General features: G+C 40.3%; 1 protein-coding gene across 2 annotated transcripts; it reads left to right on the forward strand.

The window, feature by feature from the left end:
* Positions 1-27: 27 nt before the first annotated feature.
* Positions 28-15069, forward strand: TMEM50A (transmembrane protein 50A). Of its 2 annotated transcripts, none has more exons than XM_073665854.1 (7): positions 28-140; positions 3825-3926; positions 7186-7298; positions 8054-8121; positions 10558-10650; positions 13610-13670; positions 14775-15069. In XM_073665854.1, exons 2-7 carry the CDS (start codon positions 3834-3836, stop codon positions 14818-14820), a joined length of 474 nt encoding a protein of 157 aa, XP_073521955.1. In that variant the 5' UTR covers positions 28-140; positions 3825-3833; the 3' UTR covers positions 14821-15069. The 2 variants fall into 2 exon arrangements, with proteins under 2 accessions (XP_073521955.1, XP_073521956.1); XM_073665855.1 differs by having other exon boundaries at positions 33-147.
* The last annotated feature ends 666 nt before the right edge of the window (positions 15070-15735 follow it).

Raw genomic sequence — 15735 nt, forward strand, 5'->3', positions numbered from 1 at the left:
AGTTATGGGGAAGTTGCCCATAACCAAGATGGCCGCCCGGTGACTTCCGGATATCCGCTTTCTTCGCTTGGAATTGGCTTGTAGCGCTCCTACGTCACTGTATCCGTGCAGCTTGTTTATCCTTGGCCGGTGTCGGGCAGGTCTGTTGTGAGTGCATTGTTCTGGGGCTACTAATACTCGGGGTTACATGGCGGCGGCTCTGTGGCTGCGGGGTGTGACTAGTAATGGCTGCCGCTCTGGGCTACGTTCTGCTCCGGGTGCTCCTTTGTCATGAGACTTCCAGACGCTGCCAGCAGCTCGGCTGATATGGAGGGGCTTGTCTCCCGTTATAGAGGAGCTGCCCTAATGACTGACTGGATTAGTGAGCTATTGTAATGGCTGCCACTGGTCTATCACTAGACTTGGCTCATCTTAGTGCTCTTCACCCCCCATCTCATGTCTGAAGTGCGAAAATGGGGTCTCCTTAATCCCCCTGGATGTAACGGAGTGGGGATCTTATTATGTATCACTGTAATGTAAATATTTATGAAATTGAATCCATGTTTAACGCTTTATTTGTAAACTAACAAGTTTGTGTAAAACAGGGCAATGCCCACCCCGAGCGCTTTGTATCAGTGGACCTTGCCCCATGTTATATACAGAGCACTTATTGGTTTCCCTAATAGTGAAGGTGCTGAAATCCTCTGTGCTGCGGTCCTAGTCTTGTGGAATCACGTGAGTCTCACATGAGTATCAGCTCCTCTGTCAGAAATGTATGTGCACACGGTCCTTTATGGCAGCGCTTTGAACCTAGTATACTTTATACTGTTTTCATTGACCCATGCGGATTCACCGCATCCTATACATTGCACTGAATATAATTTCTCTTGTGGAGACCAGCGACTCCGCAAGAGAAATGCTGCAGCCTGGAAAGACATGCCACATGTCCGAGTCCACGGGTGATCTGCCGGTGCATGAGATTTCTACAAATCCCATCCACCATACTGTAACATCTGGCCGCTGCGGACTGCACGCAGCACAAGTGCGCTGCATCCAATCTGCAGCAATTTCTGATCGTGTGCACGTACCCTGACCCTTTAAAGTGGGATAACCCATGGGAATTACAGCATATCCCTCTTACTGGAATTTCTTTTTACAAGCAAATTCTCTATGGTTATTGTTTTAGACAGAGTAAACAAAATGCCTGAGACCTCTGCCACCCTTGAAACCTGAGCGCAAAATAGACCCATAAAAATTAACTTTTATTAATATTTTTAAAAGCTGATGGACTCATAACAAAAGACATGAAATATCCCCCTGTAAATTACAAACACTGCATAAGGTGCCCCCCACTCAGTGTCTACACCCCCAATACCCAACCTAACAATGTGTATCCAAGAACAAAGGAAGTATATACACCCAATAGGATAAACAGATAATTTTATTGAATAAATAAAAAACAAAAACAAAATACACTAAAATAAACGGGGGAAAAAGGTACAGAACAGAGTGACATCACACCTGATGATAGATGAAATCAGCCGAAGGATAACCCATGCATGGCAATTATGGTAGGATAAAGCAGGTACTAAGAAGTCATAAAGAAAATCAAAATGCACTGGTACACTGTGGCCATCTAATGGATAGGAAAATCAAAGAATATATGGCTAAAGTACAAAAAAATATATATAATATAATCCCGGTTGCAGACAATATAAGATTATAAATTTAGAATAGTTGAAATATAAAGTGGACGAAGTGCAAAAAGGCGCTTAGAAAGACTTGGGTTTTAGAATTGACATGTCAACCATCAATGAACATAATACACAGGTATATCGTCAGGGTATAATAGAATCTTGTACACAAGTGGGGCTAGCCTTGCCCTAATATGCCCTGTCTCCTTGCCCTGCCTTGCTGCGGAGGTTGTCACCCTAATGTTAAACGGTATAGCACACCCGCTCAACGTCGATAACCTTGAGTATTCTAATGTAAACCCAAAATCAAATATAACAGAAATAGAGATGATAAGGGAATGGCCTATGCATCGAATATATCAATTAGAATGATTGCAAGACAATAAACATATGCATAGATGTATCATGCACTTACAGATTGGAAACCTATCCCACTTATGTGGAAAGGCTAGACAGTAGATGATCAAATAATCAGAGTGACGAAACAAATATGAACCATACTATAAAGAATTGACAGTTATCATTTAAGTTGTCCATGGGACAGGGACAACTTAAATGATGAGTGTCAATTCTTTATATTATTTGCAATGTGCATATTGGGGGATAATATATATATCACTGAGATGCTATTTAATGCTGTTTAAGGTGTCGGCCTGGGACAATCAGAATGTTAAGGGTTAAGTTCTTGTATTGAGTATATTTATATATTTGCTGCAGGTTTGGTCATACATTTTGCAAAAAAAAATCACAATATCTGTATGCTATCCCTGGCGATTTTGTTTCAGATTTCACCCTACTGCATTACAAAGCATTGCACAGAGTGAAATCTGCTGGTAAAATACATGAGCATCTTTCAGATCTGTAGATTCACAGCATGCTGTAACTTTTTAGCTGACTGTTTTTCCAAAACGTGTGTGTGGGGTTTTGAAACACTGAAAGGCTGAGATGGGAATAATGCTTGTAGGGAACTTGAGGAACTAATGAATGGAGATCCTACTTCCAGAACCCTTATCGATGGTGAGAATGGAAGAGATGTTTTCTCCTTACAGCTGCGCTTCCGGTCACTCAGCTGTGCCTGCTCACTTGTAATGGCTTTGCACAGCTGAGAAAAACTAGTGCCGTGTGATCTTTATTCCCCGGATCGCTGAGGGTCCCTGATCCTAGCCGTATGTCGTTACATTAAGAGATGGGAACATCCTTTTCAGCTGTGTCTGTTATCCGCTGGACAGGTGATTAGTGTTAAAGGAGCATTCTGGTGTTTTTTGTTGTTTTTTAAAAGTACCTCTTTTAGCTTTCAGTATGGTGTGTGTACATTAAAAAACGTATTGTCTTCTGCCGTTCCACCATGGCTCTGATCCCTCTCCTGCATCATGTGACCGCAGCTCACACCACAGACCGTTACTTCCTTTATTAATGGAAGCATGTTCGAGGTTCGCTCTGAGTGTCGGACTGACATACAGAAGCCACTTTATGAGTCAACAGGTCACAATTGTGATCTTGTGATGCAGGAGAGGACCAGCGTGGCGCAGGAAACTTCAGAAGACTGCAACGGGTAAGGCTGGGTTCACACAGCATTTTCTCCTACGTTCAGTGGCCCTGTCGGTGCTCATGTCTGAACGCAAAATGGATTCGGGTGTATGCACTTATTGGCCATTAACTATAATGGTGCACACAGTCAACTTGTGCTTTGTCGTGCAACATTTTCAGCCGAATACATCTATTGGAGGTGGGCAGCAAGACGTAGTCGACAACCACTTGCTGCATGCCTCAACTAGGCATGTACGCACAAACATTTTGCATGACAGAGCACAAGGAGACTCAGTGTGCACCATTATAGTCAATGACCCCAACAGCACGTACTCTCTAATCTCATTTTGCCTAGGGGTCAGGCGTACCATAAAACCTATGAGAAAACGCTGTGTGAACCCAGCCTAAGTATTAATCCACACACTTTACCCATATTACTGATCTGTAACAGAGGGGGCAATTTAAAAAAAAAAAAACAACACGTTGGAGTAGATAAACAAGGGACAGGACTGCAGTGCTTGTGGGTGAAGTTTATTTTTTCTGTCTACTTTTAGTTCTTCTGTATGTCCTGCCATTTGTGGTGTACATTATGTAATGTTCAGTATTCCATATTTCTGACTGTAGGAATTCAAAATGTCTGGCTTTTTGGACTCCGCACGCTGTTCAGAGTGCATAGACTGGGGAGAAAAAAGGAACACGATTGCATCCATCGGAGCTGGAGTTCTTGTAAGTTACCTTCATCAGATGGTATTCCGGTACATACATCATTTATGTAGCTGCACATCCTGTCTCTTTCTGATGAAATGAAGTTGCGGTTTCAGGGTGGCGTCACAGGTTTATTTATTTTTTTTGCAAATGTGCCATATGGTGTTTTTCTGGCATCTTTTGCACTGGGCCAAATGAGTGTTCATAGATGTATAGAAAAAAGTCAGCTCATCACTCATAAATTCCAGGTGCACGGAACTCCGTCCTGGTCCCACGTATGCACAATATGAAAACCAAGAGTTGTTCCAGCTCCTAGTTAAAAGTTTTCAATGCTTTGTTATTACAAACTTAAAAATTGCATGGCATCTGGTGTTCCCAAATTGCAGGACAAAGGAGAGAAAAGGCGACGCATTTTGACTGCACGCTGCCGTCTTAATCTTAGCTGAGTGTTCCAAGCCAATAGTAAATTTATGAAAATGCTACAAACTACTTATTTTTTTGTATTTTTGGGTTTATGGATTTTTTTCCAAAACAGTGTGATTTAAATGTATTATTCTTTATGCTTTTTTCCTATAAGCTTCTCTAAAAAACTACAAATTTGTATTAAAAAAGCAAAACATAGAAAGGGTTTTAAAAAGCAGAATTGCCCGATAGTTTGTGTATAGGAGCCCCCCAGCTTTTCCCCAAATAGATGATGTCAAGAGAGCTTAAGGGTCAGGCAGTTTGAATAAAGGGTTATTCCCACATTTGTATTGCTTGCCACAAAGTATAGTAATGTGTGCTCATTATTAAGGGAACCTGCAAAGTAAGATCCAGCCCTCAAATCACATATATGGACATGCAGGTCTTTGAAATGTAAATCTATTGACACTTTTATATCTTCTATTTGTGGCTGCATTTGAGAGAAATTCACATTTGAATTTGTTTGTAATTGATGTGGTAAGTCCTCTGGGGTTGATAGAGCACTTAGGTAGCCACTGGCTCCCGATGTTGTTACCTTGCCTAGCACTGGTCTCTTTATCTTGATTAATAGCTCATTGTCTGATTTCCTTGACAGGTGCCTCATAGCTCTGTCTGTGATGTCAGGAATCTGTTAAGGAAATCGGACAGTGAGCTATTAATCAAGCTAAAGAGGCCAGTGAATGGAGGGAAACAAACTCTGGAGCCAGTGGCTCCTTAAGTGCTTTGTCTTGCCTAAAGCACTTACCATCTTATTTGAATATGAATTATAATGACAATTTCTCAGAAGGCAGCAACAGATAGAAGTTTTTAAGGGTGTTAATGGATTTACATTTAAAAGACCTGCATGCCAATGTACGGAGTTTGTGGAGTGCGGTGATCTTACTGACAGATTCCTTTTAATATACAGACTAAAGCCCAACATGAAGTTTATTTCTTGTACCCTTTTGTGTCTTTTCTTTCATCTGTCTGCTCTTCAGTGCATCCAGCTTCACTTAAGTAATTGGTACTCCTATTTTTGTCTGCTAAAACTACATTTTACAGTAGCACCCTGCTTCTCCTCAATACTTATCTTCATCAAGCTAACCTATGTGTAGAATTCACTTAATGCTTCTGTGCATTCTATGATCCTCTACAGCACAGATGTCAAACTCAGACACACAGAGGGCCAAAATAAAAAACTTGGACAAAGTCGCGGGCCAACCAGTATACAGAATAATGGACTCTACGTGGTCCTCCAGATAGAATGATGGGCCCCACATAGGGGTGGTGGTTCTGGTGTTGTGAGCCAAATGTAATCACCCTGTGGGTCAGAGTTTGACATGTATGCTCTACAGTATCTTGCCTGGCTGATTTTATTTTCTGCTAACTATATCTTTATAACTGTGTGTATTATTTTACATCATTGCTAACTGTTTTCTAGCAGAGCTCAACTGCCCTGCACTTCTCAACAAGGGAGTTTATAATAACAGGCCAGAACAGATCTGAGCTGTGTTTGATGCTTGCAGCAGATAGCTCAGTGATGTCAAACTGCAAATGCTACTCTGTTAATGCATATGATAGAGAATTATCTTCTATCATATGCATCAGACAGCTATATTGATGTGAATGTCATAAAATAAAACCAGCCAGGGAAGGTACTGTACAGGAGCGTACAGTACATAGGAGCACAGAGTGTATTGTAAAAGTATAATACAATCTATATCCGTGCTGGAGGCAGAGCAGAGTTATTCTGGAAGCCTCCTGAGAGACACTGTACTGTGAACAATCAACCAAGAACACTTGAACTGCAGGAGGACGGATCCCTTTTCAGCTAAAGGGTAAATCGAGCCTGGAAGGGCATCCTTTGAGCTGTGATATGTGCACATTGGGTCAGATTTAAAGATGAGTTCTATTAGCACAAATGAATAAATATATGTGTACCTACTTATAAAACCACATAGACATGTCCATTTTTTTCCTCAAGTTTGAGAGAAAAAAAAGGTCCAGCTTCCAAATTCAATTGGAGATAAAATTGTGATTTTATTGTTACTCCATTAAAAAGATATACACATTGCAAAGATAAAATACATGAAGGGGGAGACCTCTGTAAGACCTACGCGTTTCGAACACCAACTGTTCTTAGTCCTGGTGCACAAATACATGTAGTGAGTTGCATTTTATATGTTCAGTCGCCCTATCATATGAGTGTGTTGATGGTTCCACATGCCCTATTTTTCAAAGTGAAAAAAAAATAATAGGGCGCTGAACTCCCAGAATAAAAATAAGTAATATTGAACAATTGGGATTATAATAACAAAAATGCAAAAAAAGAAGAAAAAATCTGCCACGTGTATGAAAAGTACCAATAAAGTCTATAGGTCCATGAAAAATGCCATTGGTGTGCTGTCCATGATTAGCATTGTAATAGATAAAAGAAGCTTTGAAATGTATTTATTTATCCATACGTGATGACACTAGTGCCATTGTTTTGCGTACGTGAAAAATACTGAAATCTGAATGAGGTCTTACCCTCAACTGCTGCATACCCATAGTATGGTTTATGTGTCCTGCTGTATTATTCTGCGGGCTACGGTACGTCTAACTACCTGGCTATGATGTAAAAGAAGTTTGTATATACTGTATAATGGGCTGCCTGTCCATGTATACACCCCAGAAAGTATATGAAATTATGATGTGTCCTGTCCTCATGTAAAACAAGCAAAGCAATGGGGCAGTGGGAAAAAGGACGTCTTCTAAAACAAAGTTCTGTTTTGTTTTTAGGAGTCGCGCATTTACATGTGTGTAATATTAATCTGAACTTGGCGTACTGTATATCTAGTTTTTTACAGGTTGGTGGATCATCATTGATGCTGCTGTAAATTACCCTCTTGAAAAAGATCTGAACCACTCATACCATGCCTGCGGAGTCATCGCTACTGTAGCCTTTTTAATGTAAGCGGCTCCAATCCTCTTTTTTTCCTTCTATTTTAAATGCTGCCCTTTACATCAAGCTAACAATTTACTGATTTATGAAAATGTAAAGTGGACCTTTCAGTGCTACTAACATCACTGATTTAATAAGTATATAGTCCCCAGATGACTTATCAAACCATGTTTTCTCTGAAACCGAGAAAGACATACTTGTCTGCAATTTGTGCAGCCAGGCTCTGATCCATGCTGCCTGTGGTTCAGACAGCATGGACCCAATGACAGTTTCCCTTTAAAGGGAATCTGTCACCCCCTGGCACCTATCAGACCGCTAATATGGGCATACAGGTGATAGAAATGTAAATCTATACATACCAGTATGTCCCATATTAGCGGACTTGTGGCTGTGAAATTGCTTTTTATAAAATCCTTTATCCTAGGCTTGGCCACAAGACCACTAATATGGGACATACAGGTATGTATACATTTACATTTCTATCACCTGTATGCCCATATTAGCGTTCTGATTGGTCCCAGGGGGTGACAGATTCCCTTTAATAAATTTCCAGGAAGAATAACAGAGGGTTAACTCAATGCAGTGCTTTTGTAAGAAGATATGCTTTAGAATCATTTCACAAATAATATAATTGTTTACTGAAAATGACATGAGACATAGTGCCAGGTTTCCTATTAAGGAATGATAGGGATTTTAGTTACCCAAAGTCATTTTGAATAGGCACTGCATAAAGTTGATTATTTCAATTAATTTTGTTTTGCAGGATAAATGCAGTGTCCAATGGCCAGGTCCGTGGTGACAGCTATAGCGAGGGAACTTTGGGACAAACAGGTAATGAAATAGGCTGTGCATGTGTCTGTTACTGTGATAAATTTCTGTGTAAGAAATGTATACACACAATTTATTAAGTGGGGGCAGGGGATGTATCCAGTTGGCATTTGTGAACCCATCCTACACATAATAAATAAATAAATATATATATATATATATATATATATATATATATATATATATATATATATATATATATAATCTCGTCTAATTCTGTCTTGTTTGTTTGTAACGGAAATCCCGCGTCGCTGATTGGTCGCGCCAGCCGCCCGCGACCAATCAGCGACAGGCGCAGTCCGGCCGCGAATTGGCGTGGGATTTGAACCACGCTTCTCTGATTGGTCGCGCCCGGCCAGGCGCGACCAATCAGCGATACTGGCGCAGCTACTTTAAATTAACCCCCCGATGTATCCCCCCGGGGCCCCTAATGAATTTTGTAAATACCTCATGTTGCCAATACTGCCTGTGCGCGGCACTATCGCTGACCGCGCACAGGCAGCACGTGACCCTCAGGCTCTTGCTTCCGCTTACGTCATGACTATTTGCGGCTGCAGCCAGGGTTCTCCTGTTCCACGGTGAGTGACGGGTTGTGGGCGGGCTTATCCCCCATCGCGTCACACCCGGCATCCACCGCGCGCTCTCGATGAATGGGCGCGCGGTGGATGCCGGGTGTGACGCGATCGGGGATAACCCGTCACTCACCACGGAACAGGAGACCACTGGCTGCAGCCACAAATAGTCGTGACGGAAGCGGAAGCAAGAGCCGGCTGCAGCCGGGGGTCATGTGCTGCCTGTGCGCGGTCAGCGATAGCGCCGCACACAGGCAGTATTGGCAACATGAGGTATTTACGAAATTCATTAGGGGCCCCGGGGGGATACATTGGGGGGTTAATTTAAAGTAGTGTACAACCCCCTTAAACCCCGGCCGCGACCCATATTCTAGGATACCCGATGCGTTAGAATCGGGCCACCATCTAGTAAATATATATATATATTAAAGAGGGATTGCAATCTTATAATGTTATGGCATATTGCTAGGATATGCTATAGCATTTTGATTGGTGGTAATCCTGAGACTATAGGGACCTAGAGATTAGGGTCATGTTGTAGTTCCCTGCGCAGTGGGTGGCCGGGAGCATAGCTGTGCCAAGGAATTTTTTGAAGTTTCCAATTTATTTTTGACTCTCCGAAAATTGGTAAGTGATGATATGCAATTGAAATGTCAATATGCCATCACATACTGGGAAAACCACTTTACTGGCCTGATTATCCTACCAGTCTGTGGACCTGCTTTTTAGTTCAAGACTTTATTCCTTCCCTATAATACTGAAAGTCATCTGGATATTGCTTATTTTGGGCATCAAGACTCTGCTTCATGTTCTGTTTTTACAGCTACTCATTCCCAATTATTGGTAGAGGTACCTGTCTCCTACCGTGACCCCTCCTGGATGCAGCAATTACTATTGAAGGGGTTGTCCACTACTTGAAGAACCTCTTCTCAATCACTGTGTTTCTCCCCTTATAAAGTAATAACACCTATACTCAACTCCAGTGCTGGCGCCGTTCCAGTGGTATCGTCACTGGCACTCCCGAGGCTTGCATGCCATTTTTATGTCAAACGATCCCTGGGGCCAATCAACGCTGGGTTCACTCTCCCCCCTCCTTCGGACAAATCCGACATCTGGAGGAAGTGAGAGAGCAGCTGCAGAGTGGACAGTGAAGTGGCCACTGATTGGCTGTAGGGCTTTGGGAGAGCCAGGGCTGACACCGCTGGTACGGCACCGGGGTTGAGTAAAGGTGTTATTATTTTAAAAGAGGGGAACATAGTACCGTTATTGAGAAGAGATTATGTGAGCAGTGGACATCAGGGCTGTGAAGTCAGTATAAAATGGACCGACTCCTAAAATATATAATAAATTGGTACAGTAGTTCAATGCAGGATGTGCTGTAAATGTTTTTATACAAATTTGTGAAAGTTGTAAAATGTCCTATAAATATCTGTTCTATCTAAGGATCTCGGCTTTTAGTTGAGATGAATCTGTGCTGCACTTTATGTACATACTCAGTAGTGAGGCAGGGCTGTGGAGTCAGGAGTCAGGGAAATTGAGGAGTTGGAGGTTTTGCTTACCGACCCCCCACAACCTTGGTGGACATCCCCTTTAAACATCAGGGATTAGAATGATCTCCTATTCCATCCAGTACAGCTGTATATTATAGCCATTATGCCCTTCTTCTGGTGTGGGCACTGCTCCTGGAAGTACTTCTAGTCTGTGTAGCAAATATGTGATGCAGGAAGGGGTGTACCATGAATGTACTCTTTTATGAATTAAGCAATACAGTTACCATAACCGTTTGTCAGCAGCCTGGTTTCTGTATTTGGTAAGTAAATCTGATGATGACCTTTATGCTGATGTATTTTCCATTGCCATTTTCTAGGTGCTCGTATTTGGCTTTTCATAGGGTTCATGTTGGCCTTTGGCTCTCTGATTGCTTCCATGTGGATATTGTTTGGAGGTTATGTGGCCAAAAGTAAGTTTGCTTGGTTTTGCACTCTCTAACACCACAAATACACTTCTTTAACAGATCACACTAAACCTCAGAAAAATATGCATTATTCACCGAAATTCAGTGTGCATTCTACCTGTCAACCGCATTGAGTTTCCAAAAAACTGTTCATATCTGTCTCCTGATTGTCTCCATTTTGCATGGGTGACTAAGGCATTGAGACTGGGCAACATAGATGCAACCAGAAAAACTAGACTGCAGAAGCTTCCTCTGGATAGAAAAACAGTAACGGCCAATTTAGATGGGCCGATCCCAGTCTGTTGACGAGCGTCGCTCAACAATATGGAAGTCAGTCAGTGCTTGTTTACTGGCCTGTTTACACGGGCCAAGAAAAAATGATGGGAACTGAAGGGTTGTTGAAACACAACATCATGTTTTAGGCAGCCATGGGAGTTAGACTATCATTACTGTTGGTCTATAAAGCCTTCAAAAAAAAATCTAATGCATCTATCCCTTCACAAAGCAGAACTAAATAAATATCCCAATGACCCAAAGCTATACTTAATAGATTTGGACAAAAGGACAAAAATAAACCAAAGTTTAAATAGGCAATTAATTAAATAATGCCACAATAACACAAATATGCAGAATCAATAGTGTAGGAGAGACCAGACTAAAAAGACAAGCAAAAACAAGACAAGAAAACTCAAATAGTATGGTGGTCCACGTCAAAAGTTACCCCTAATACAGAGACAAAGCAGCCCCACCCCCCTCATCATGTATGACAATACTGCCCATGAGAAAAGTTATTGTATCTATAATACTTAAATGCACATGACTCCAGATTATATAGAAGGTCAACTGGTAGTTCTGGCAATAAATATACAACTCTAAAATAAAAAGCACGTATAGAAGAAAGTGGTAACAAAAATATGATGAGAAATCAGAGAAAAATGTCAAGGAGCATCATAGAAACACCGCACATAATGAATTCTGTGGTAATCGTACAGACGTAGAAAGCGATAAGCCTTATAAGTCTTCTATACCTTGAGACATTTGCCAGTAAAGTCAGACAAGATGGAAAAAGAATTAAAGCAGAATTATAAGGCTGGTCTGTGCTATCGCCATAGAACTCATTATGTGCTGTGTATCTAGGATTCCTCCTGGTATTTCTATGGAATTATACATCATATTATTTATGTTGCCTCTTTTTTTCCTTATCATTTTTTGGGGGTATGTGTTTATTGAGTGTTCTGTTATCTTTTGATGCATGTGTATGTATTTATGTATTATTGATACAATAACTTTTTTCATGACTAGTATTGTAATACGGTCATGAGAAAAGTCTCTCATTAGGGGCTACTTTTGATGTGGCCCACCATATTATCTGGTTCATCCCCCGATGCTTGTCTTTTTAGTCTGGTTTCTCCTAGAATGTCGTGGAATTACTTAATAAATTCATTACCTATTTAAACACAGAGGGATATAGGAACAATTTTTTTGTCCTTTTGTGCAAATTTGTTGTTTATAGTTTTTTTCCATTGTGTTATCGATTTATTATCCTAGGTCAGCCACCACCAGCTTAGATGCAGACACTTGTCATGTTCATTTTGTCAAGCTTTGCAGCACAATGTATTCCTATGGATGCATTTGTTGTGCGATATCATATGACTAGAGCCTCCCTGTAGTTCTACTTTTATTTCTGACTTTGGTGAGAGTATATCTTAACCCATTCCTGACATCTGCCATACATGTGTGGGGCAGGTTGAGGAGCAGAGCTTGCACCCTACACAGTAGGTGGTGACTGTCATACAGTCATCAGCCTCTCACAGTAGCAATCAAAGCTAGCTCAGAACACTGCTGTTTAACCACTTATATACCGCTGTCAATCAGAGGCAAGGAACCAGTGGGGAATGAATTCTGGTGCCCACAGCCCTCTCTCACGACCCCCTCTCCACATTGCAATCGGGGAGTGCCACTGCACTACTATGGCATCCAGGGGCCTACTCAAGGCCCCTGTCATCACAGTTTATATTTCTATGATGGGAAATTGTCAATTTTACTATATTCAGCAATACAGAAGTTTTGCACCGTACAGCAGAAATTATCAAATGATCACAGATTCAAATCCACTAGGGTGACTAACAAAAAGTAGTAAAGAAAATATATAAAATAAGACTTGAATCGTCCTCTTTTCTTTTCCCAATACAAAATGAATAAAAAAAAATATGTATTTTTGATATCACCACTTCTGCAAAAGTCCAATCTATGAAAATGTAAATGTAGCCCATATATTAAACACTGGAAAAAATAAAGAAATGTTAATGTTAGAATTGCTGTTTTTGGTAACTAAATCTCCTTAAAAAAATGCAAGAATAAGCCATCAAAACATCAAGTGTACCCCAAAATGATATCAATAAAAATATCTGCTCTCCACTCAGAAAACAAGCTCTCACACAGCTCCATCGACATAAAAATAAATAAAACTGGTCTTAGAAATAGCGACACAAAATACTTTTTTTTTTTTAAATGAAAGTTATTTTCTTTAACCACTAAAATAATAAAAATTTTAAAAAAGTTTGGTATCACTCTAAACGTACTGACCTTAAGAATCATGTTATCAGGTCATTTTTACTACACAATGAACAACTTAAGAATAAAATCTCAAACATAATAGGGGAATAGATTTTTTTTTCTCACCATTTCATCCCACTTAGAATTTTTTATGCAGTTTTTTAGTACATATTACGTTAAAATGACTGATATGATTTCCATCGACAGCTAATCCTGCAAAAAAACAAGCTCTCATGTAATTATGGAGAAATAATAAAAAAAAAAAAAGTTATGGCTGTTGGGAAAAAAGGGAAGAAAAATGAAAGTGCAAAAATAAGAAATGGCCTGATCCCGATGGGGTTAATAGAGGGCATCTTTATAGATACTTTACAGTAGATGGAACATATAATTTGTGTTGTTTTTCTTGCAGATACTGAGGTGGTCTATCCTGGAATAGCTGTGTTTTTTCAAAATGCTTTCATATTTTTCGGGTGAGTAAATCTGCTTACCAATATTCTTGTTTTAACCTTAAGGTATCATGCCTGGCATAATGATTGGGTTTCTTATCAAAAGGGCCCCCTGATGGCAAGCCTTAGGCTATGTGCCCATGATGCAGAAATGAAGCAGAAAATTTCAGATTGTGCATGTGTTTTTCCTGCAGAATACATGCGGATTCACATGCATTAACGTATGTGTTTCTGCATGCGGACTGACAAGCACTTTCCAGGCGATAGCATCACTTGGAAAGTGCTTGACAACTAGGTCACACTATATAAATCCATGCAAATAAAGCTATACTTACCTCCGATGCCGCCGCGTGTGCTGTCGCGCTCGTCCTGGCTTCTTCCTGGCTTGCCGGCATTTCGCGAGACAGGCTGCGGTCACATGACCGCGACGTCATCTCAGGTCCTGGAAGGAGAAGCGCTGCAGGGGCCGCCGGACAGGTGAATATAAACTTTATTTTTTTCTTTTTTTTTACAGGTACAATGGTACCCAGGTCTGGATGAGAGTCTTCTCTCCTCCAGAACTGGGTACCATCCGCACATTGAAACGCATATAATCCGTGAGTACAAATGTACAGACACGGATTCTATGCGTCTCAATGCAAGTCAATGGTGGCGCTTCCGCAAAATTAATGAACATGCTGCGGATTTATGAGCGCTGCAGAAACGCTGCGGAAAAATCCGCAGCATGTGCATTGACGTTGCGGAATGCCATTGGGTGCGGATTACCAAGCGTTTTTGATGCGTTTCCGCTGCGGAAATGCATGAAAAACGCATCGTGTGCACGCAGCCTAATAGCCAATTTTCTGTAATTTGTGTTTACTTTATTCCCTGAGGCAACCTGTTAAGGGGTCATTCTTGTAGTATGGAGTTTGATAGCTCTTTATATATGTTGTCTAATAGTTTAAAACTGTGCTCATTCTCCCTTTTTGGCGACTTGGTCACTGTAAAAAAAAAAAAAAAAAAAGTAACCATCAAAAGCTTTCTGTGTCACAAGTATGCAGTAAGACGAGGTATCCACTTTTTCATAACGTGCTATTCACATAAATGGGAACGTTTCATTATGTAAATTTGATTTCTTTTCTTCCTCAGGGGACTCGTTTTCAAGTTTGGTCGAACTGAAGATTTATGGCAATGAGGACCACCCACCGATTCCATCTCTTTTCCCTTTTTTGTAGTGCACATTCCCAGTAAACACATATATGACTTTTTTGAGGCCTCTTTTGCTACTCATGAATGTTGGATAAATACGTGTATTCAAGCTGTTCATAACTTTATGCAAGTCTTTGCACTTTTTATTTTAAAAGAAATGCTCTTTGGTTTCTATGTCTGGATTTTGTAAGAAGAGAAATAAAGCGTTTAATAAAAACCTATACCGATATTTAAATATTGTATGCATTTTAATTGTACAAACAAAAAGGTCTGGAATGAAGCACATACATTAAGGGGATTTATTATTCCATATACACCAGCTTTCTGGTTCCAAAATTTGTTCAAAATGGTCTGTGTGCAAAAATTGTGCAGCGATTTGCACAGACCCTGCTTACCTAAAGGGGAAATAGTCACCTACTGTACAAATTTTTCTATAATTTATGCTTCAAAACTGGTGTAAATTGTAATTGAAATCTACACCAGCTGACAGTTTGCATTGGTTTAATTTCAAAGGGGATTTCCTGTTTCAGGAAACGTATGCAGGCACAGTTGGGTATAAAACAAAACGAAGCTGGCAGCGCAGATACAGACCACAAACTTTCCACTATTTTTATAGAGGTGTTACCTGTCATTTGAATGCTGCCTCTGCTGATAAGGAGTATGCTGAAATCTATTCCTGAAAGGAAGTACGAGTTTAAAAAAGCCCAGTGGCCAATTTGAAAACTGCAAGATTACTAATTTTATTTTTTAATAAATATAATAATCTAAAAAAAATTGATTTAAAAATACCCGTAACACAAAAACCTGATTTAAACAATAGGTAATTTTCTAATGATATCTTCCCTTTAAATAGTTTCAGAAAAGTGGTTGTCCCACCAATAAAATCATATTGAATAGAAAA

The sequence above is a fragment of the Phyllobates terribilis genome, unplaced genomic scaffold (assembly GCF_046119375.1).
Source record: "Phyllobates terribilis strain yellow unplaced genomic scaffold, ASM4611937v1 Scaffold_2__4_contigs__length_985480577, whole genome shotgun sequence".
Taxonomy (NCBI): domain Eukaryota; kingdom Metazoa; phylum Chordata; class Amphibia; order Anura; family Dendrobatidae; genus Phyllobates; species Phyllobates terribilis.